The 24429-nt window shown below is 38.5% G+C and overlaps 1 protein-coding gene and 1 pseudogene across 4 annotated transcripts; both read left to right on the top strand.

The window, feature by feature from the left end:
* Window positions 1-102: 102 nt before the first annotated feature.
* Window positions 103-6486, top strand: LOC107622717 (pentatricopeptide repeat-containing protein At4g33990-like). Of its 4 annotated transcripts, none has more exons than XM_016324709.3 (2): window positions 103-595; window positions 3262-6486. In XM_016324709.3, the coding sequence occupies exon 2, from the start codon at window positions 3280-3282 to the stop codon at window positions 5782-5784; it is 2505 nt and encodes an 834-aa protein (XP_016180195.1). In that variant the 5' UTR covers window positions 103-595; window positions 3262-3279; the 3' UTR covers window positions 5785-6486. The 4 variants fall into 4 exon arrangements, with proteins under 4 accessions (XP_016180195.1, XP_016180196.1, XP_088363530.1 ...); XM_016324710.3 differs by having other exon boundaries at window positions 123-595; window positions 3267-6486; XM_088507404.1 differs by lacking the exon at window positions 103-595 and adding an exon at window positions 2221-2360.
* On the top strand, window positions 2221-13485 carry LOC110267851 (inosine triphosphate pyrophosphatase-like; annotated as a pseudogene).
* The last annotated feature ends 10944 nt before the right edge of the window (window positions 13486-24429 follow it).

Below are 24429 nucleotides of genomic sequence, written 5' to 3'. Positions count from 1 at the left end.
TAAATACAATTTTATATCTCTATATCTTAATCTCAGTGTCCTGTCTACATAAACAAACACAGCTTAAAAAATCCATAAGGAAATCGACCAAATCAACGGTTAATTGGTGAATCACCGAAACCAGCCGGGTTTTGTCATGGTTTCCAGTTCGGGGCATCAATGAAAAACGACGCTGTTTTGCAATCAGAAGGAAAAGAACGAGGAAATATCCCACCCCCATTCACCCTTTCTCTCACCCTCTGAAACCTAACCCTAAGCCCAGCCAGCTACCATCACCGTCCCTCATCGCCGAGCTCTTCTCCTCCAGTACAGGGTGCTGTCGCCGCCGGCGGGGACAAAGCGTGGGTGCCGTCGCACTCTTCTCATCGCAGAGCCGAACTCTTCTTAGTTCTCATCGCTCCTCTTCTCGACGCGTTGATCCGGTGGCGTCGCCGTCGTGAAGGTTGATCGGTCGTCTCTTCGAGCTCCCTCTCTCTGTCCGAGGCCAGCATCCCTCTTCAAGCTGTCCCTTACTCTCTGTCCGAGCTCACTTCCTGTCGTCCGTTGCTGTCACTTCCCATTCCTCCGTCGCCGTCACTTTCCTGCTTGGCCGCCAGTAAGCACTGCTGCTTCAATTTATTTTGCTTGTTTTTTGAACTTTTGTTTGGTTTTCTGATTTCTGATTTTGTTAATTTATGCTTATTTTGGGTTACTGAATTTCTGAGTTTGTAAGCCTCCATCGCTCCACTGCTTGTTCAGTTTCATTTTTGGGATTTAATTGCTATTTTTCTGGATTTAATTATGTTGATTGTTGATTGTTGTTTTCCTGGGTTAATTCTTGTTTTCTGAGTTATTTTTCTTCCTTGTTCATTGGTATTAACTGAGCTGGATTGTTGTTATTTTGTTCTGACTTCTGGCTTAATTATTGTTGATTATTGGTAATTTTCTGAGTTATTTTTGTGCTATTGTTCTAATTCGGAGTTAATTTATTAGTTGTTGGCTTGTTCGTGAGTAAAATTAGTTAAACTTAAAAACTTGTTTTTATTGTTGTTTCTTCTGGTGGCGGATAAGTGTTATCCTTTATGTGTTTCACTGCATTGTTAAGTTTTGTTATATTGATTCTGATTTCTGAGTTGTTGGTTACTGATTTTTCTGAATCTGACTCGTTGGTGCTTTGCTGGGAATGAGTGTGTCAATATGTAATTGAGATACTTGTGCTCTTCAATTGGATTTGGCTCTGATTGATGCTGGAAAAAGAGTTCAGTTGAAATCCCGGATGAGAAAACTGATAAGCTTGTTTGCTGCGCCAATGTTGCAAAATACATAGCTTCATCTAAAGCTGACCAGAAAATTGTTGAAAGCCCTGAAATTTCACTATGTTATTTTTTTGGGGATGTGGCATTCTAAGTTATATGAACCTGTGTTAAGTTTGTTTAGTATCATATATGACTTAATGTTAGTTTCCTTAATAGTGTACTTTATATGGGAATACCTTAATTAGTCTGAAGAATACCAAATAATTGCTCTTAGCTAATATTGATCAGTTGCGCTAGTTTACTTTGTGATGATTATGATTTGTGATGAGGAGCATATATGTGCATTTCGATTTTTCTAATTATAAACTTTGATGTTTGAAGTTGTTTGTGAACTTTTAATGGTAAATTATAGATAATTTATTATGTGAAATTGTGAAATTTTGAATTCTATTAGCTTACAATTCATTGAATTTAAATATTTGAAATTATATAAAATTTTTAATAATTTTATTTTTATTTAATTAAACTGGTTGAATCCCGGTTGAACCACTAAACTATTGACCGGTTCGGTTCTTGCAACCTTAGTTTTGATCAATGTTATGAAAACTAGACAGGACAGGCTGGTCAGACTGGTCCAACTGTGAACTGGCAGCATTAACGGTCCAGCCAGCCATGTAAAACCGCGATAAAAAAAATTGGTGGAGGGCTGCTGAACTGACCGAGAACTGGCCGGTTGGACCGGTCCGGGAACCTGCCGGTTTGAAGGAAATGGCGCCGTTTTGAAGTTTAATTGGGGAAGAAAAATGTGAAACGCTACCCAGTTACCCTATCTTCTCCTTCTCTTCAGTTCAGACTTGTGTTGCCACCGAAACCCTAGCTTCTCCACTGCTGCAAGGACTGCCGCCGTTCGTCGCGCTTAGGCACCACCGTCTTCGTTTGGTCGTGGTGCTTGAAGTTTCTAACCCACCAATCGCAGCTTCTTCCTCGAGCTCGGTGTGTTAGAGTCTGCTCTTCGTTTGTTAGCTGCAGCTTCTTCCAACCCACCACCGTCGTGCTCGTCGCCTAGCCTCTGTCTCCGGCGCGCTTCTGCCCCTCTACTCAGACTGCTCAGAAGTCAGAATGAAGGTTTACGATTCTGCTAGTGCTACTCAGATTGATTTCTTCGTTTTTCTTTTTGAATTTTTCGTTCTTGGTTCTTTGTTCTTTGATTTAGGATTCTACTACTGTTAGTGCTGTTCAGATTGAATTGTTGAATGATTAGCTTAGCTCATGGCTACTACTGTGCTGTGCTGTACTCTGTTTTGTTGCTTTTTTTTTGTGCTGTGCTGAAAATGATTTAGCTGAAATTATGCTCCTTGCTACTACTCATTGTTAATATTTGAAAAAGTTTATTTAGCCTTTGTTAAGATTATGCTGAAAATTATGCTAAAATTATGCTCATTGCTACTGCTCATTGTTAATTTTTTTTTGTTTTGTGCTGTGCTAAAAATAATTTAGCTGAAATTATGCTCATTGCTACTACTCATTATTAATATTTGAAAAGGTTTATTAGCCTTTCTTAAAATTATGCTGAAATTATGCTCATTGTTGCTGTTCATTGTTAATCTGAAAAAGTTTACGCCGAAACCTTGTTAACTTGTTAATCTTTAGATATCTTTTTTTTTTATTTGACTTTTGAATTTGTATTTTGATAAGATCATAAGACTTTAGTTGATATAATATTTTAAATTTGAATGACATTTTAAGATTTATATTAGACTATAATTATGTTTTAGTATGCTTATTTATATTTTATTTATTATTTTATTATAAAACGGTTTTTCCGGTTGGACCAGTAAACTAGTGAACCAGTAACTATAATAGTTCGATGACCGGTTCAGTTTTCAAAACTTTGGTTTTGATGCTAGTATTCTTGTGACCAAGGTTGTGATTGTTCTTTATTAATCTGTGATTGGCAATTGCTGTCAATTGGAATTTCCTTTTTAGTTATTATATATTGATCTATTTTGATGCTGGCATTGTGAAGGTTAGGCTCCCTCATCTCATGCCACTCTTCACTCCTATGTATGTGTTCACTTCTCACATTTGTGCCCATTTCCAAACTCAACCTCGTCTCGTTTCCAAGGTTCTTTCATTGCAGAGATGGCTTCACCATGCACATGCAACTCCCATACACTTCCACAAGAGCATCAAACTTGGCACTTCCACTTCCGGTTTCGATTTCGATTTCAATTTCGACGTTCTGATCCGAGTTTGCAGGGACATCAACATCGCTAAGATGCTTCACACTCTTCTCATTGTGCTGGGAAAAGCTCAAGATGTTATTTTGTCAACAAAGCTGGTTAATTTGTATGCATCTCTTGGGGACATCACATTCTCTCGCTCCACCTTCAACCAGCTTCAGAGAAAGAATATCTTTTCTTGGAATTCAATGGTGGCTGCTTATGTTCGCAGCTGCCGGCGCCATGAGGCATTGAGCTGTTTCAATGAATTCTTGTTAGTATCTGGTTTAAGGCCTGATTTTTATACGTTTCCACCTGTGTTGAAAGCTTGTGTGAATCTGATTGATGGCAAGAAGATACATTGCTATGTTGTGAAGTTGGGTTTTGAACGGGATGTATTTGTGGCTGCCTCATTGATCAACTTGTATTCGCGGTTTGGTGCTTTGGATGTTGCATATGAGCTGTTTGATGAAATGCCTGATCGAGATGTGGGTATGTGGAATGCAATGATTTCCGCGTTTTGTCAGAATGGGAATGCTGACGAGGCATTGCATGTCTTGAATAGGATGAGAAGTGAGGGGCTGAAGATGGATCCTGTTACTGTGTCGAGTGTACTTCCTGTTTGTGCGCAGTCGGGTGATATTGTTAGCGGGATGTTGATTCACTTGTATGTGATAAAGCATGGTTTGGAGATGGACGTGTTTGTATCAAATGCTTTGATCAATGTGTATTCAAAGTTTGGAAGGCTTGGGGATGCACAGAGGGTTTTTGATCACATGGAAGTTAGGGATCGGGTATCTTGGAATTCTATAATTGCTGCATACGAGCAGAATGATGATCCAACTACTGCACTCAGGTTGTTTAAAGAGATGCAGTTTGTTGGAATTCAGCCTGAGTTTTTGACAATTGTGAGTTTGGCTTCAATCTTTGGTCAGTTAAGTGATCGAAGGATAAGCAGTTCAATTCATGGATTCATTATTAGGCATGAATGGCTTGAAAAGGATGTTGTGATTGGAAATGCACTTGTGAATATGTATGCAAAATTGGGAGCTATGGATTGTGCTTGCACGGTTTTTGAACAACTTCCTGTTAAAGATATAATATCATGGAACACTTTGATCACAGGTTACACGCAGAATGGTCTTGCAAGTGAGGCAATTGATGCTTTCAACATGATGGAAGAGTGTACAAAGATAATCCCCACCCAAGGGACATGGGTGAGCATTCTCCCTGCATATTCACACGTTGGAGCTTTGCAACAGGGAATGAAAATTCATGGAAGGTTAATTAAGAACTGTCTGTACAAGGATGTCTTTGTGGCTACCAGCCTAATTGACATGTACGGAAAATGTGGGAGGTTAGTTGATGGCATGTCATTATTCAATGAAATTCCACGGGAAACTTCAGTTCCTTGGAATGCCATAATATCGTCTCTTGGGATTCATGGGGATGGAGAAGTAGCACTCCAACTTTTTAAGGATATGCTAGCTGAAGGGGTAGAGCCAGATCATATCACATTCATATCTTTGTTGTCGGCATGTAGTCATTCTGGGTTAGTGAATGAGGGTGAACGCTGTTTTGATTTGATGCAGAAAGAGTATGGAATCAAGCCAAATTTAAGACATTATGGTTGCATGGTTGATTTGCTTGGAAGAGCTGGATATTTGGAGAAGGCGTATAATTTAGTGAGCAGCATGTCGATGCAGCCTGATGCGTCGATCTGGGGTGCTCTTCTAAGTGCTTGTAGAATACATGGAAATGTAGATTTGGGTACCTTTGCTTCAAGTCGTTTGTTGGAAGTTGATTCTGAAAATGTTGGCTATTATGTTTTGCTGTCAAATATGTATGCAAACGTTGGCAAATGGGAAGGGGTGACTAAAGTAAGATCATTGGCCAGAGGTCGCGGTCTGAAGAAGATTCCTGGATGGAGTTCTGTTGTAGTGGGAAATATAGTTGAAGTCTTCTACACTGGGAACCAAACCCATCCTAAATGCACAGAGATATACGAAGAATTAAGGGTTTTGGCTTCCAAAATGAAGAGCCTCGGTTATGTTCCGGACTACAGTTTTGTCCTGCAAGATGTTGAGGATGACGAGAAAGAGCAGATTTTGATGAGTCATTGCGAGAGATTGGCAATGGCATTTGGTATTATTAGCACCCCACCAAGAAGTCCCATTAGGATATTCAAGAACTTGCGTGTCTGTGGTGATTGCCATAATGCAGCTAAGTTCATATCCAAAATTACTGAGAGGGACATTATTATGAGGGATTCAAATCGCTTCCATCACTTCAAACATGGGATTTGCTCATGCGGTGATTACTGGTAGTGTCGCTAAAGTTTGGGAGTTTGAGAAGGATGTCCTTAAATTAAGACCTTGTATGACAAAGCAGGCTTTGGTTGCTCGTTGCATTGTCAACCTGATTTTTATTGGTGACGATCTACTTTGATGTAAGAGTATGGTCTTTTAGGATTGAAAGAGGAGAATTGAAGCAGTGGTTAAGCGTAACGAAGTCTTTTCTTTGCTCACACAGCAAGACAACTGCGTGATGGAGTTACTCGAAATCTACAAAATTTTTTGGCTGCTACCAATAGTGATAACTCCAACAACCGAGATGACACTACGAGAAACACTTCACTTGGGAGAGGTGGCTTTGGTAGAGGAGCACGTGACAGAGGCTGTGGTAATTCTAGTAGAGGAGGTTACACCAAAATTTGTTCCTTCTGCAACAACGTCGGTCACTTGGTAGACGTATGCTACCAAAAGCATGGGTTTCCTCCCCATATGAAGCAACAATCCAAAGGAGTCAGCATCAATAATATGACTCCCAAAGAGAAATGTAATGATAAAGGCAGCCTAACCTCATCTCAGTTTGCAGATCATAATAACTCCAAAGTTTCATTATCACTAGAACAAAGGCAACTCTTAATGTCCCTCGTTCAACAAGATGACACACAGCTTCAAGGTGCGAATCCAATTGAAGAGTGGCATGAGATGAGGGAGTCTAACCTTCACACACCAGCATCAAAATAGATCAATGTACAACAACTAAAGAAAAAAAAAAAAATCCAATTGACTTGCCTATTACAGATTAATATACAATAAAGAACAATCACATAACCTTGGTAACAACTCAAAACACTAGCATCAAAACATATCAATATACAATAAATAGTCAAAAATCCAATTGATAGAAATTATAAATTATCAACAGTGCGGTTTGTCTCTTTCTCATAGTTGATGCAAAGCATTGCTTGCAGCCACTATAGCCACTCCCAATTCCCAAGGAGTCAAGAACTCACTATACACTACTGGTGTGTGGTTCTCTCTGTACCTTCTAACACCAGAAGCAAAATAAAAGCCGGAAGAAGCTTTGGTTTGGCGAAATGGCTTCTGGATTGGTACTATCACGTCCTGTTACTTTTGTAACTGGCAATGCCAAAAAGATTGATGAAGTTCGTGCCATCTTGGGCCGGTCCATACCATTTCAGTCCCTCAAACTTGACTGTAATACTTCACTCTTTCTCTCTAATTCTTTTAATTTAACCCTTTCTTCTGTTTGTTTTTTGTTTTTATTCTTATAAGGGTTTTGTTTTGTTTTTGCAGTGCCAGAGATGCAAGGAGGGCCTGAAGATATCTCCAAAGAGAAGGCTCGTTTGGCTGCTCCAGTTATTCACTCACAATCTGGCTTTCACTGATTCCATTATGTGTGTGATTTTAGGGTCGAATTTTCTTTTTTTCCCTCAATTTTTTAACCTTTCTGATGGCTTTTCAAATGTATGTTAAGGTTAATGGACCTGTGTTGGTTGAAGACACTTGCCTTTGTTTAAATGCGATGAAAGGTCTTCCAGGATGGTATAATTATCTTATTTTACATCATTCTAAGTTGGGAGTAGTATTCAACCTGACACTGCTTTTGTTTGAATGTTTTTAATTTTTTTTTTACAGGGCCTTACATGTAAGTTCTATTTCACATTTTATCATCATCTTAAGTTACTCTCTTTTTGGGTTCACAAAAAGTGTTTTTTATTTTATGTCTGTTCTATAAGACCAATACCTTGATACTATGAAAATAAAAGAATAAGGAAAAGGACAATTTCTCAAAATTGGTTAATAATACGGTGGTAGATCGACAAATGAAAGCAGGGGGTCATTCTATAACATTTTAGGAATGGGTTCCCTTGTATGTAAGAATAGTTGCTGAATAAGCACTGTGTCAGATTGTTCATATCAAAATTTAAACCCACTTTTATTTCTTGATCATAAATCTGTGATGGTAGTACTGTCTTGGTAGTGGAAATCACTATATGCTACCAATTTATATTTGATTCACCATTTGCATATGATTCATTTGTTCTAGTAAGATTATGACCATATACATCATCCAAATGGTTAAGAAAATGTTTTATCTTGTCAGTTTTTATTTCAGCCCTGAAATTAGCTCTATAGCTGAGAAGTTGTACAAGTGGTCTTAAAGTTAATTATATTTCTTAAGGGGTCTAGGCTCAATGTTGATGAATTTATTTAAAGTAAATACTCAAAATGGATCCATTGTGTACATTAAAGTTGGAACTTCTTATTGATGCAGCCTTATTTGCAGTGTTCCAATTGTATGATAGCACAGTGATTATCTTTCTTTTTTTCTCACCTCCGCTTGACTTTCTGAAATCTGATTTTCTTCCTCTGCGCTTTTTCTGAATTAGCCAAATTCCACTCCGTCTTCTTCCTTCCGATGATAAGTGATCTTTCTCATATGTTTTTCATAGACTTGTTCCAGTGGAGCTACTGAATACTTTCGAACAAGGGTTGAATCAAGAGTGCTATGCTTTATTATTCACTGTGTGTTGTAGAAATGCATTTTCACTGCAACAACAAACCCATCTTCCTACAAACTCGGGTTTGTTACATGGATTTTCGTTTGGCTTTGGGCTTGATATTGTATCATAAATCCACTTATCTCTTTCTATCCACTTATGTCAGTTTTAGACTCCACCTAGGGAATGCATAGCTAATCCAATCCTTTCCACATTTTTGACATTTCTAATCATATTCATCCCAGTTTCTCTGCCCATCCATTATGACTGTCTTTGCACATGATTAGAATTCTGCAGTCCAACATTCTTTGACTGTAATTCAGTAAAAGTTTACCTTCTAGGACCTATTCGAATCGAATAATACCAGCCAATAAGAGTGATATAGATAATAAGGCAGCAGGAATAAGAATAACCTTGGCAGGAAAAGCTGTTAACAAAGGTTGAACATTTACAGATCAATAGAAAGGGGGTGGAAGAGTCGGTTAGGGCCTATTTGTGTAAAAAGAATTTAAGCGCTTGTGTGTAAAGAACTAAATTTGCAACTGAGTTCTTTTGTGTTTGGATATGCAGTGACAGCCGCTTCCTTTTAGTGTTTTAAATACTTCTTAAGAAGCTAAATATTCTACTACTCAAAAATCACTAGAAGAGTTTTTGGGAGGGTTAAGATGTATAATCGAACAGGGAAAAATGTTAGAAATGTGAATTTTAACTTATAACAACTATTGAATGTATAGCTAGCTGAACGACTTAAGTCTTAGACTCTTAGTCAATACCAAAACTAGTTTTTAATCACTAAGAAGTTGGATTATTCTAATATATTATTCATATGTGGATCTACCTAAGGTTATATGCAATCTTTTGTCATAGTCTAACGAGTTTAATAAATCATGCAGCAAATGGTTTTTGCAGAAGATTGGTCATGAAGGTTGTCCGTAAGCTGATTTATTCTGAATTAACCTTCACTTCTTTGAGTGCCTTTCTTCAGGATATCTCAGAATCTGATCTACTCATTTCCAACTTATTTTCCAGGTCTCAACAATTTGTTGAGGGCATATGATAATAAATCAGCTTATGCCTTATGTGTATTTTCCTTTGCGATTGGCCCAAATAGGGAACCTATCACATTTGCTTGGAAAAACTCCGGTATTTCTCTGAAATCCCATATGGTGTTTTTGTCTACCACATATTATACACATTTTAACTCCGCCTATGTTACATTTGCGGTACATAGCCGGTCCCAAGTCCGGATAAAGGAGGAGGGTTGTGTTAGGTCTTCGACAACCAACATAAAAATATAGTCGAATTCCCGTGACATGAATCAAAGACATTATTGCGCTAAAGCTAGGTCGTTGCCCGGAAGCAACGTGCTGTATGGCTCGAGTACGGTGTCAAATGAGCAAGAGCAGCTGCATTGGTGCCCGGATGTAGTGTTAAATGAGCAAGGGTTCTCGCGTTTTCGTGAACGGACGAGGGTAAATAAGCTAAGTTCACAAAGTAAAAGGTAAAGGTTGGAGCGACAGAAGGTTGAGATTTGGGACATGGAACATAAGCACTCTAACAGAAAAGTCCATGGAGGTGGTGGACACCATGACAAGGAAGAAGATTAACATTGCATGCCTACAAGAAACAAAATGGGTTGGTGCGAAGGCTAGGGAGTTGGATACTTCTGGTTTCAAACTTTGGTATACAGGAAATGTGAAGAATAGAAATGGGGTTGGAATAGTTGTGGATAATCAGTGGAAGAAGGACGTAGTGGATGTCAAGATGGTAGGAGATCAGATCATCTCTATCAAATTTGTGGTGGAGGGATGTGCTTTCCATGTGATTAGCGCATATGCACTGCAAGTGGGTTCGGACGAACAACACAAGATAAGGTTTTGGGAGGATCTAGAGAGTTTGGTTCAGGACATACCTTTGGAAGATAAGATTTTCTTAGGAGGAGATTTAAATGGCCATGTTGGGAGAGAAGTGACTGGATATGCGAGTATTCACGGAGGCCATGGTTTCGGGGTGATCAATGATGAAGGTAAAACTATTTTGGACTTTTTCTCAACCTTTGATCTTTTCATCACAAATACATGTTTTAAAAAGAGAGACGAACATCTTAAACCTATAAGAGTGGCATGACAAGCTCTCAAATCGACTTCTTCTTGTTGAGGAGAGTCGACCGAAAATTTTGCATTAATTGTAAAATTATTCCGGGAGAGAGTTTGACAACACAACATAGAATATTCGTCATGGATTTTCACGTTGAGCAAAAGTTGAGGAAAAGACATCATACGAAGAACCCAAGGACGAGGTGGTGGTGGATGAAAGGTGAGGAACAAAGAAACTTCCTTTGATAGGTAGGAGAAGAGGCAAAGTGGGATATGAATGGAAGCGCGGAAGAGATGTGGAGGGAGATAGCAGAAGTTATTAGAAGAACAGCAAAAGAAAGTTTTGGTGAATCTAAAAGAATAGGACCAAGAGACAAGGAGTCCTAGTGGTGGAATGCGAGTGTACAAGAAAAGATAAAGATAAAAAGAGAGTGCTTTAAAGAGTGGTCTTTATGCCGCAACGCAGATAACTGGGAAAAATATAAGGCGGCTAAGAAAGAGACAAAAATGGCTGTAAGTGAAGTAAGAACAAGAGCATATGATGGTCTCTACCAGTCTTTGGGCAGAAAAGGAGAAAGTTATATATAGAATCGCAAAGAGCCGTGAAAAAAGAACGAGAGATTTGGATCAGGTTAAGTGCATAAAGAATAAGGATGGAGAGGTGTTGGCTCAAGAGGAGAAGATTAATGAAAGGTGGAAGAGCTACTTCTACGAGTTATTTAATGAGGGACAAAAGACTCTTTCGAGCCTTGGTTGGTTATGCACCAGGGAAGAAGATCAAAACTTTAACTACTATCGAAGGTTTCGAGATTTCGAGGTAAAAGAGACTCTAAAGCAGATGAAAAATGGCAGGGCAGTAGGACCTGATAATATCCCGATTGAGGTTTGGAAGGGTCTTGGAGAAAAAGGCATTAACTGGTTAACCAAGTCATTTAATGAGATTTTAAGGTCAAAGAAGATGTCTGATGAGTGGAGAAAGAGCACCTTGGTACCTATCTACAAGAATAAGGGGGATATACAAAGTTGCGGAAACTATAGAAGAATCAAGCTTATGAGTCATACTATAAAGTTATGGGAAAGGGTGATAGAACGGAGATTGAGAAAAGAGACACAAGTAACAGAGAACCAATTTGGATTTATGACAGGCAGATCTACCACTGAAGCGATATACCTATTAAGAAGGATAATGAAGAGGTATCGTAGTAATAAAAGGGATCTACATATGTTGTTTATTGATTTGGAAAAAGCGTATGATAGAGTACCAAGGGAGGTCTTATGGAAGGTTTTAGAAAAGAGGAGAGTAATGATTGCATATATTTGTGCAATTAAAGACATGTATGATGGGGCCACAACTAATGTGAAGACTCAAGGTGGTGTGACAGAGGAATTTCCTATTAGTATAGGATTACACCAGGGATAATTCTAAGTCCATATCTTTTCACATTAATCTTGGAAGTACTCACAGAGCACATCCAAGAGCTTGTGCCATGGTGCATGCTTTTTGCCGATGATATCGTCCTTATGAGAGAGTCAAGGGAAGACCTAAATAAGAAGTTAGAGTTATGGAGAGAAGTTCTAGAAGTGTATGGTCTACGCATAAGCCGTAGCAAGACGGAATATATGGAATGTAAGTTCAGTCTGAGAAGGGAAAACCCTAATATAGAGGTGACGATTAGAGAAAACATCCTACGAAAAGTTAAAAATTTTAAGTATCTTAGGTGCATCATACAGGATAATGGAGATGTTGGGCATCTGGTTTTATATGCGACAAAAAGGTGCCTTTAAAACTTAAAGGTAAATTCTATCGCACCGCTATAAAACCGGCTATGTTTTATGGTACGGAGTGTTGGGCGACTAAAGGGGAGCACGAACATAAGCTGAGTGTGTCAGATATGAAGATGTTGAGATGGATGAGTGGTCATACGCGATTGGATAAAATAAGGAACGAAGATATAAGGGAGAGAGTTGGAGTAGCACCCATTGTGAAAAAGATGGTTGAATCGCATCTCAGATGGTTTAGACATGTGAGAAGAAGACCAATAGAACATCCAGTCAGGAGGGTGGATGAGATGAAAGATGGACAAAGGGCGAAAGGCAGAGGAAGACCTAAGAAGACCATCCATGAGGTGGTCAAACGAGATCTACATGTAAATGGTCTCTCTGTAGACATGATACATGACAAAGCACAATGTCGTCGTTTGATTCATGTAACCGACCCCACTTAGTGGGACAAGACTTTATTGTTGTATATTATACACATTTTCTTTGAATTGACCGTCATGTTTTAGTAAACAAACATGAATCTAATTATTTCTTGAAGTTGCAAAAGTAAATAAATTCAGTTACGGAGTTCCATGCGTGACTTGATGTTTTGCTAACTCATGTTTTGCTGTCATGATAGGGGAAGATTGTTCCTCCAAGAGGATCCACTGATTTTTTATGGGATCCAATTTTTCAACCCGATGGCTATGAGCAAAGGTAATTCAAATTATTCTCTTGTTTTTAATTCTTTTTTATAACAAAGGTAATAGAGCTAGAATTTTCTGAGGAAGCATGTGGTTCGTGAAAAAGTTTTAAATTCCTGGGAATCTTACGTTGTAAAATCATTTCGATGCAAGGGTTTTGTGTAAAATTTCCATAGATGTAAAAACATTCTTCTAATGACACGCCCTATTTGGGGAGGGATGGAAGTCAAGTAAGACACCCTAAGCTCAAATAAGATATGTAAAAGATAACCGCTAACTGTGTTCAAATTTCACTAGTCCGCTTAAGCAAGCGTCGGGGGTTTGAATTTTGCCTTGTGTGCAGCAATCCGTTGGCCAATGGCAAACCCTTAAATGGAGTTCAGTATTGTGGCGGATTAGTCCTTGGCCTGTTGGGTTGAGAAATACCTTGAGAAACCAAAAAAATAAAAAAAACTGTGTTCAAACTTCAAACTCCTTTTTGTCATTCTTCTTTGTTACAAAATGCTAATCTATTAAAATTTGTCCCTTGTAGGTATGCAGAGATACCCAAGGAGGAGAGAATAAAATTTCCCACCGTTTCAAATCTCTTGAATTAGTGAATCTGGATATGCATTTCAGATCAATAATGTCTGGCAGAGCTTTTGTTGCCATTGAGGTTAGACTATAGGTGCAAGAACTTTATGAAATTTGGTTTAGTTTTTGGCTAGTTGCCATTTCTTTGTTAGACTTGAATACGGAAAATGATATTTGAGTTCAACAATAGAAGAATCAACGATCTCTGAAATTGACAGAAAACTTGGATCTCTAGCAACTTGGAAATCATTTGAACGTAGTAGAAGGTAGCTTTCTATGTCATTTATCTTTAAAAAAAAAAAATTTCTAAACTTTCAATGTAAATTAGGCACATTGTATAATTTTTATAAACTTGTGAGGCTTTAGATTGTCAAGTTTTATCCCTTTTGGTCATGTAACACAAACCACTAACTACAGTGCACATCCCAGCAGTGCCAGGGTGTGGCTGCTTCAAGAGGCAATGTGTAAGGGATAGAGCTCCTAATGGAACTAAAGTTTATAAAAGGAAGACGTTGAGTAATACTCCAAATTTTAATTATTAAATTGGCCTCTAAATTTTTATTTTGTTAGATAAATTAGTCTTTTTATATCAGATTGTTCGTTTAAACAGATGGATTAATTTGAGAATTTAAAAATTTTGAGAGATTGTTATATCTTAATTATTGTTATATCTTAATCAGATAACAATAGTGACTCATTTGTCTAATTTTTACTAAAATTTGATATGAGGATTATTTTTTCTCTAACAATAAAAAATTAGGGATTGATTTAGTGATTAAAATTTGTTGAGAATTAAATCTCTCTCTCTCTCTCTCTCTATATATATATATATATAGCAGGTTCATGCATTGTAAAAAGGCGCAAACGCCAGCGGAGAAATAGGTTGGCGTGACGGGGCTCTTTTCATGATCATGGATCAATCATCAATGCAGAGATTCAAACATTGGAGCGGATTTGACATATACACATTTTAGCTTACCAGGTTTTTGTAAAAACCATGAAACCAATTTTTTGTCGTATGTGTACATGCCCATTGGAAATCTAGATGTAGATGAAGTTCTTCATGGGAAGAAAATGGGCATTTCAATAAAGGGTTTATGGTCAAGCTGCATGGAAGAGCATACGGAGATGGAGATGGAGATGGAGATGAGGATTACAGTCAATGTGTTATTGTTATTGTTGTTTTTGTTGTATGTGCGGGTGAGAAGGAGATCAAATTTAAGTCAATTGAGAATTAAATAATCAAATTAAGTTACGAAGTTAAATTTGATAGACTATTTTAGATCAGTTGAAATTTATTAGACCAAATTGAATACTACAAGATAATTTTCTTTTTGCCATGCTTTTAAACTGTCAAAAAGTTGGAAAAAAACGTGGCCATTAAAAGTTGCCATGCTTTTTTAGTTACTGCCACGTTTTTTCAAAGTGTCTCCTATTCAGCTGTAACTTATTCTTTCTGGCCATCATTTTTTAATCAATTGTCACGTTATAATTTTGTCCATGCTTTTTTGTTCAAAAAATGTGATCGTTGGTGGAGACATAAGTTAAATTCAAAGGACTAAGTTAAGTATTTAATTTCTGAGTCACTTAAACGAGAGACAGCATCAACATAAACATGAATATCTAACTAAATTATGTCTATAGGATTAGAAAAAATTATTGGGAAAAAATCTTTGATAGTGAAAATCACACATCCTTATTTTGGAGAATTTAAGCTTAGTATTTTATAATTTAGGTTTAGGGTTAATGATGTAAAATGTTGACTGTAAAATTTAAGATAAACAAAATAATTATAAAAAAATTACTTGATATTAATTAAAAAAAAGTTAGTTCCATAAATTATTCTTGAAAATAATAATTGTAATTTTAGCAAATCATGTGAACATTACCCAAAAGGAAGGGGGGGGGGAGATCGTAATGTTAAGGTTTTGTTTTACAGAAAAAAAAGTTTTTTTTTTATAATTAATTTGATTTATTTCCTCAACATATTATTTGAGTCTGACTTATTTACTTCCCATGGACCTTTCAAAAAGACATGAATCCTTTTTACAAGCTTAGTCTAATCTAATGATAATTTATCAATTAGGCCTTTTTTAAGAGAGATCTATCACTAGATTAGTCAACAAGCTTTACAGAGGTTAAGACAAAGACCTGGAATATATATATATATATATATATTGTTCATATCCTGACCTAATAAATAAAGCTATGTCTAATAAGACAAAAAGGCCTACCAAGAAGGGCGGCCTCCTCGACATGTTCGACCTCTTTAAAGAGGTTAGACATCGACAAAGGGGTCCAGCTCTACCTGTCCAAAAGCAAGTAACTGTCTTCCCAAATCTCGCCTACAATCTCTATCTTCGCTAAAAAGATAAATCCCAACAAACTCTCAAGATAAAGGAAACGGTTATCCATCAGAAAAGATGGAACTATTCCAACAAAGGTGGTTATCAACTTTACTATAAATATACTACACCTCTCAGGTATAATTTACGTTTCAATATACTAAAAACTTGTCTAAAACCCTTGCTAACTTAAGTATCGGAGTCTCTTGCAGGTACTACTCCCCACCTTCTCACGAGAAATTCGGGCAGACAATACCTCGACAACAACAAGTCGGTCGCAACCACACAAAGGGATATGGACCTCGCGTTCAGGCCCAATTCAACGTTTCAGGTAACTCTTGGAACATTGGCGCCGTTGCCGGGGACCTGGAATTCATGCCTTGACAAATGGCAGACCACCAATATGAATATGGCCATACGGCGTCTAAATCTGAAGTCGAGCCCTAACCAGCGGGCAACGCCATTATACTACCTCCACCACACCAAACACATGGTACTCATGGAAAACGGCCATCGAGGAACCCCCAGCTAAGGCGGATTCTTTTGGAAATTCATCACCCCAAAGATGAAGAGCCCCCTCAAGCAGCAGAGATACTGGGTCTGGTCCGTGGCCAACAAAAATGACTAGAACAACTCGAGCATGAGGTTGAGGGACAACAAGAAGTAGAACGAGAATTACGGAGGGATGTAAGGCGACGAAGGGAGCTATAGGAAAAGCTCCTGAAGTTAGAAGCCGACCTTCACAATCAAAATAACCGAACAGATCCGGAAGAAAGCTCCTTAGGTGGAGATCCATTCATAGAAGAGATCATGCGGGCTAAAGTTCCTAGGAACTTCAAAACTCCCGACATGGATCTCTATGACGGAACGACCGACCCAAGACACCATCTCAACAACTTTAAAAGCAGGATGTACCTAGTTGATGCCTCTGATGCCACCCGTTGCAAAGCCTTTCCGACCACTTTGACTAAAGCGGCAATGAAGTGGTTCGATAACTTACCCCTAAGTCGGTGACTGGCTTCGACGGCCTGGCTAGAAAATTTTTGACCAGATTTTCTATCCAAAAGGATAAAACAAAGCACGTCTTGAGCCTGCTAAGAGTCAAGCAAGAGGTCGGAAAAATCCTCCGAGACTACATGAAAAGATTCAACAAGGAATGCTTGGAGATTCAGAATCTACTTACTGAAGCTGTGATCATGGGATTAGCCAATGGCCTTAGAGAAGGGCCATTCTCTCATTCCGTAGCCAATCGGCACCCAATTTCCCTGAATAAAATTCAAGAAAGGGTAGAAAAATACATCAACATGGAGGAGAATTCCTGACTCGGGGAACCTTTTCCACGGCCAAACCTGCTCTATCATCTCAGGAAAAGGAAAAAGAGCCCAAGAAGAGGGAAGAGAAAAACTCAGAAAATCCCCGACGATACCACAACTATATTCCCTTCCGAGTTTCTCTAGTGGATGTCTACAAAGAGATATGCCACACAGAGAAGCTTTCACCTTCTCGTCTGATCAAACATAATAAGGTAGGAAGTCGGACAGAATACTGTGAGTTCCATAAGCTCTATGGACACTCCACCAATGGTTGTTACGACTTGAAGAATGTCAAAGAAAAGTTAGCCAAAGAAGGCCGATTAGACAGATACTTAGCGGATAGATCGGACGACCCGATGAAGGGAATGAGGGAGGAAGAAGAAGGACGGCAAGAACATCCACCTCAGACCCCCCAAAGCGACACATACACATGATCAATGGAGGATTTACAAGGGGAGGAATGTCAATATCATCACAGAAGAGACATCTCAAAGAGATATACCAAATCAGGGAGAAAAATAGACTTCCCGACTTGCCTACTATCTCGTTCACTAAAGAAGATGTCCAAGGGATAACAGCTGGGCATGATGACCCCGTGGTGATAACAATGATCCTCGCAAACGCTAACATTCATAGAACCCTGATAGACCAGGGTAGCTCAGCGGACATTCTGTTCAAACCTGCCTTCGACAAGTTCGGACTAGAAGAAAAGGACTTAAAGGCCTACCCAGACAACCTATTCGGACTGGGAGACACGCCAATCTGACCTCTTGGGTATATCTCCTTATACACCACTTTTGGAAAGGGAACGAGGTCGAAGACATTAAGTATCGATTACATCGTGGTTGATGTAACCTCAGCATACAATGCCTTAATAGGTCAGACCACCTTGAATAAACTTGTAGCTGTCGTCTCAACACCTCACCTCTGCACAGCGGAAGGAATTGCCACCATTAAAGGGGACCAGAAGCTAGCACGTAAGTGATACACTGAAAGCCTTAATTTAAAAGGCAGTCTTGGGAGCAAAAAGGTCAACACGATTGAATTGGGTGGAGTCCGAACTCGAGAAGAACTGCATTCCCAACTTGGAAGCAAGGTAGAGGAGGTACAAATCAGGGACCACCCTAACAAAACAACAAATATAGGGGCTAACCTGGAGGAAAACATGAAGGAACAACGATCTACTAAGGTAGAATTCCGACCTCTTCACCTAGAAAGCTTCCGACATGCCTGGCATAGACGACCTAATGTCCCATAAACTCGCAGTCTATCCCGGCTCCCTACCTATTTAGCAAAAGCTTCAGAAGCTAGGACTAGAAAGGACAGGTCGTGGAGGAGCAAGTACAAGCCTTGCTGGAGGCAGGGTTCATAAGGGAGGTAAAATACCCATTATGGCTAGCTAACGTCGTTTTGGTGAAAAAACAAAATGAAAAGTGGAGGATGTGTGTTGATTACACCGACCTCAACAAATCTTGTCCCAAGGATCCATACTCTCTTCCTAGCATTGATGCCCTGGTCGACTTAGCCTCAGTCTACCGATATCTGTCCTTTATGGAGCCTACTCGGGATACAACCAAATTCTGATGTACAAGCCTGATCTAGAAAAGACATCGTTCATCACTTCAAAGGCTAACTATTGCTATATAGTAATGCCTTTTGGGTTAAAAAATACGGGGGCTACTTACCAACGACTAATGAACAAAGTATTTTCCTCTCAATTGGGAAAACTCATGGAGGTATACGTAGACTGATGCGTGAGCATCTTATACCCATTTTTTGCTTATTTTAAGTTAGAATTTAATGAGTTTAAGTACATTTTACTATTAAAATCCTCTCTGGATGCTACTTTGAATTGTTGTGTTTTAATTATTTTAGGTGAAATTCGGATCAATTTGGCAGAGTTTTATGCAAAAAAGAGGAGTTTTGAAGTTGCCCATCAGTGTGCTAAACACCAAGCTAGCGTTTAATACCAGCAACCCAACAAAGTCAGGAGCGTTCTAGGGAATTCGGATCAAACCTTCTCTTGGAGCATCTTTAGTTGGATTTAGCTTTTAATTAATATTCTATCTTTTATTTTTGTTATTTTTATTTACAAACAAAATCTTTTAGGTTTAGAATTGATTATTTTATTTAGTTTCAAATCAAATTAGGTTACATATAAAAGGGAAAAGATTCACCCTTTATGAGGATCTTCTCACTTCCACACGTTCAGACTTTTCGAAACCCTTGTTTTCTCTATAAGTCATGAGCCACTAAACCTCCTCGATTAAGGTTAGGAGCTCTGTTTATTTCTATAAATTAAGACTATTGCTTTTCTATTTTAATTAATGTATGGATTCAGTTTCAAGAATTGCTTTCGTTCTTCATCTTATGAATCTGGGTAGAACGACAGTATAACCCTTATTCTATATGTGTTCTTGTGATTCTTGAAAGAGTTATCTCACTTGAACAATAGCTTGAAAGCAAATTCCTCCTAAATTGCTAATTACTTGAACTAATCGGGATATGTGACATATAATCCTCTTAGCTTTGGGTAATTAGGGTTTTTGTGGCCATAAACTAGAATTGAACTTAACCCTCTAATCTACATTAAGTGACCAAGATATTGGCGGTTGATTTGGGTTAGAAGAGACTAAATCACTAAAATATTAGGGTTTATTCGATTACAGTTTGCTATGAAATAAATCTTTCATGATTAAAATAGTTGGTAAGAAAACTTAATCCAGACGAATAAACAACTCCGAAATCTTAACTGCTTTCTCCTATAGATTTCACCTCACTTTTATTGTTTGCTTTCTTACTTTCTGAATTTCTGTTTAATGCATTTTATAACCCTCAAAACACAACTTTCTGCTGGCCTGACTAAGTGAGTCATCCAAACATAGTTGCTCAGTCCATCAATCCTCGTGGGATCAACCTTCACTCACCTGAGGTATTACTTGGTACGACCCGGTGCACTTGCCAGTTTGTGGATATAGAAAATCTGCACCATAGACGACATGCTCATCAAAATAAAAAAGAACACAACATTGTTGTCCGATCTCTCCGAGGTGTTCTCTACAATAAGGAAGCACGAAATGAGGTTGAACCCCTCAAAATGCACCTTCACAGTAGAAGCTGGAAAGTTCTTGGGCATGTTAACCCAAAGAGGTATAGAATCAAATCTAGACAAGTGTCAGGCTATACTCAAGATGAAGAGCCTGGCTTGTGTTAAAAAGGTCCAACAATTAAATAGAAGGTTGGTATCTCTATCCAGATTCTTACTCGGATCAACTCTGAAATCACTTCATCATAAGAAAAGGGAATCAATTTGAGTGGACCTCAGAATACAAACAAGCCTTTCGAGACTTTAAAGCATTTTTAGGACAACGCCCCATACTTACTCGACCTATTGAAGGGGAGGAGCTTGTACTGTACTTGGTAGTAGGAAGCCGAGCTATAGCTTTAGCCCTGATTTGAGAAGATGAAAAGGGGCATCCACCTATCTACTTCATCAGCAAAGCCTTACAGGGGGCAGGGTTGAACTATCAAAAGATAGAAAAGTTTGCTTATGTCCTTATCCTCACATCTCGAAGACTCCGACCTTACTTTCAGGCTCATACCATTAAAGTTCATACTAATCAACCAATGAAACACATTTTATAAAAGACGGACTTGGCTAGACGAATGCTACAATGAGCTGTGGAACTGTCCGAGTTTGATTTAAAGTACGAAGCTCGGATGGCAATTAAGTCACAATAACTTGATGACTTTGTTGCTGAGTACACTGAAAGCCCATGAGATCCAGCTACATGGAGCCTATATGTAGATGGTCATCAAACAAAGCCAGAAGTGGGGCTGATGTCATTTTAGAAAGCGACCAAAAAACTCGGATAGAGCTCTCACTAAGGTTCAAATTCCTAGTTTCTAACAACCAAGCAGAATATGAGGCCTTGCTTGCTGGCTTGAAATTGGCTAAAGAATTAGGGGCTGAGAAATTGATAGTGTTCAATGATTCGGAAGTTATAAATTTGTAAATTAACGACACCTATCAAGCTAAAGACCCCACTATGAAGAAGCACTTGAATGAAGCCCACGAACAACTGACATACTTTTTGGAAGGAAAAGTTCGACATATAGCCCGAAAATCCAATACCCGAGCTGATGCCCTCTCCAAATTAGCCAGCACCAAGCTAGGGGGCAACAATAAAAGTATTATCCAGGAGACTCTACAAACACCATCAATATCAAAAGATGAGGGCAATTCAGAGGTATTAACCATATCCAAACAAAATTTAGGATGGATGACTCCTATAGTCAACTACCTCAAATTTGATGTCCTCCCCAAGGATGAAAAAGAAGCCAGAAGGCTTATTAAATAAGCAAAAAAATTACACATTGATCTACAATATTCTATACAAAAGAGGAATCTCAACACTCCTCTTAAAATACGTCCTGACCACCAATACAAAGAAAGTCTTAGAGGATGTACACAGTGACATATGTGGAAATCACTTAGGAGCACGGTCACTGGCCAAAAAGGTTATCCGAGTTGGCTTCTTCTGGCCGACTGATACACCACTATTTTATGATATACTTTGGACTGAAATGAGTGGGTTTTGTCAACTATTCTCACACTTATTCATGTAAATTGCATGTTTTTAAGTTTCCTTTCTAATTTTGTGCTATGATTGAAAATATGCTTCCTAGGCCTTAAAATTGTTAATTTTTAATTCTCCTTTATTACCATTCGATGCCGTGATGTGTTTGTTAAGTGTTTCCAGGTTTATAGGGCATGAATGGCTTAAAGGATGAAGATGAAGCATGTTACAGTGGAAGAAATACAAGAAATGAAAGACTTGAGAAGCGAGGAGCGACGTGCACGCATGGCTGACGCGTGCGTGTGATAAGAAGTGTCTTTCCGTGACGCGTACGGGTGGTGAGGTGCAAGGTTCAACGACGCGTATGCATGGCTAACGCGTACGCGTGACAGAGCGTCACGTGCCGCACTTAACAGAACTCGCTGGGGGAAATTTCTGGGCTGATTTGGACCCAGTTTCAAGCCCAAAAACGCAGACTAAAGGCAGGGATGGAGCTGAGACTGATGACACTACACTTTTCACTTTAGTTTTTGATTTAGTTCTGAATTCTAGAGAGAGAAACTACTACTTCTCCTAGGGTTTTTGACATTCTTAGTTTTGCTTTTGATTTGGATCTTGAGAGTTGCTATTACCTTCAATTGGTCTCATTTCCCTTATATCTTTCCTCTTTAATTTCTCTATTACTCTTTTCCATTTGATTACTATGAATTCATGTTCAGATCTTGTCACTTTTGAATCTTATTAATGCATTGAAGTAATTTTATGTTTATTTTTATTGCGTGTTTGATCCTTGTTAATTAATGTTAGTGCCAATTTTGATTTAATTAATTTTTCTTAATTATCATGTTATTTACTCCTATCCTGTGTTTATGAAAATGGCATTCATGTTAATGGAGTAAAGCTCCCAACTTGGTTGGGGGTTGAGTAATTGGAAACCCTTGAATTGTTAAACTCAAGTATTAATCTGTAATTGGAAATTGCTGGCTAGCTCAATTCTCACCAACTCTAGTCCTTCCCCATGAAGTGACTAGGACTTGTGAGCTAGATTTAGTGATGCTCACTTGACTTTCCTTCAATTATTAGTGGATAACTAAGTGGGAGCAATGAACCTTTATTTTTATATTTGGAAAAGACAACAAGGATAGAAACTCCAATTCTCTCCCCTAACCAAGGCCTTTCATTTTGAATACTTATCACCTTTTGTTAGTTATTTGTTGCTTTAATTCCTAGCTATTTACTTTTCCATTCTCAATTTCAAAAAAAAAAAAAATTCAGAAAAATCCTAACCAATAATTTGCATCTTGTGTCAACTCTTAGGGAAACGACCCAGGATTCTACTCCCGGTTATTTATTATTAATTGTGACATATTTGAAATTGATAGTGGAAATTTCATCGGTTAAGACTGTACTTGCAACGCTATTTTAGAAAATATTTTTGTTAGAAATTCTTAACCGGCATTTTTTTCCTCCCATCAATTTTTGGCGCCGTTTCCAGGGAGTTGCATATGTGTGCTAAGTTATTGGTTGGTGTAAATATATTTATATTTACATAATTGCATTTTTTTATTTGTATGTTTTCTGTTTATTAGTAGTAATTATTATTTATTTTTCTTAGTATATTTTGTTGCCTTGAGCTCTATGTTTCTTTTATTGAATGACGCGTTCATTACCGGATCCGAGCCTAGCCGCATTTGATCCTGAAATCGAAAAAATTATTTCACATATTAGGCGAGCTCGGCGTCGGTTAGCCTCCGAGGGTGGTGAAGGAGTTTCACCCAATTCACCAATCTTATCCGAGGTTGAGTCTGAAGCGTCATTTGAGGAAGAAACTAACTCATCTCCTACTAAATCCATTGACATCTCTTCTATTGATTTAGGTGTAGATACTATGGCAGCACCTAGAAGGATTACTCTCAAGGAGGCAAGAGCTCCGGATTTCACTCTCCAACCATTTCAAGCGCGCCATCCTAATTTGACTGCTAATTTTGAACTGAAGACTCCATTGATCAACCTTCTTCCTAAATTCCATGGTTTACCCGCTCAAGAGCCTATCAAGCACCTCAGGGACTTCCAAACAGCTTGTTCAACTATTAGGTGGCATGGTGCGGATGAGGTTGCAGTCTGGTTATATGCCTTCCCATTTTCTCTTGAGGAAAAGGCAAAGGAGTGGTTCTACACTCAACCCGAAGCTGTTGTTACTAATTGGAATTTGCTTAGAAGGAAATTATTGGACAAGTTCTTTCCACTGGAGGTCACATATACATTGAGGAAGGAAATTTCTTGCGTCATTCAAGGTGATTTAGAGACTCTCTATGTGTATTGGAAACGCTTCAGGAATCTCCTTGATTCGTGCCCCCATCATATGATTGACTAGTTGGTGTTAATTAGTTACTTTTGCCAAGGATTGAAGCCTCAAGATAAAACCCTCTTCGATGCTGCGAGTAATGGCTCTTTGACAAAGTACAAAATGGTGGCAAAAGCGTGGCAATTTATCACCAAACTAGCTGAGTCTACCCAACATGCAAGGCAAAGGAATAATCATCCCAAGGCTATTGCGGAAGTTTCTTCGAGTAGTGAGACCGCTGCTCTCACCAAGACTTTGGGGGAGATGACCAATATACTCAAGCAACTCCAACTCAATTAACAACAACCTCTACCTCCTCCACAACAACCATGTCAATATACTCAATATTTTGTGTGTTTTTCTTTGATTTTTGGTATTTTTTGGCTGAAATTGAGGGACCTGAGTAAAAACCTGATTCAGAAGCTGAAAAAGGACTGCAGATG

Source organism: Arachis ipaensis, chromosome B10 (assembly GCF_059453495.1).
Source record: "Arachis ipaensis isolate K30076 ecotype BB chromosome B10, ASM5945349v1, whole genome shotgun sequence".
Lineage (NCBI taxonomy): Eukaryota > Viridiplantae > Streptophyta > Magnoliopsida > Fabales > Fabaceae > Arachis > Arachis ipaensis.
This window is presented reverse-complemented; position numbering and strand designations above follow the sequence as displayed.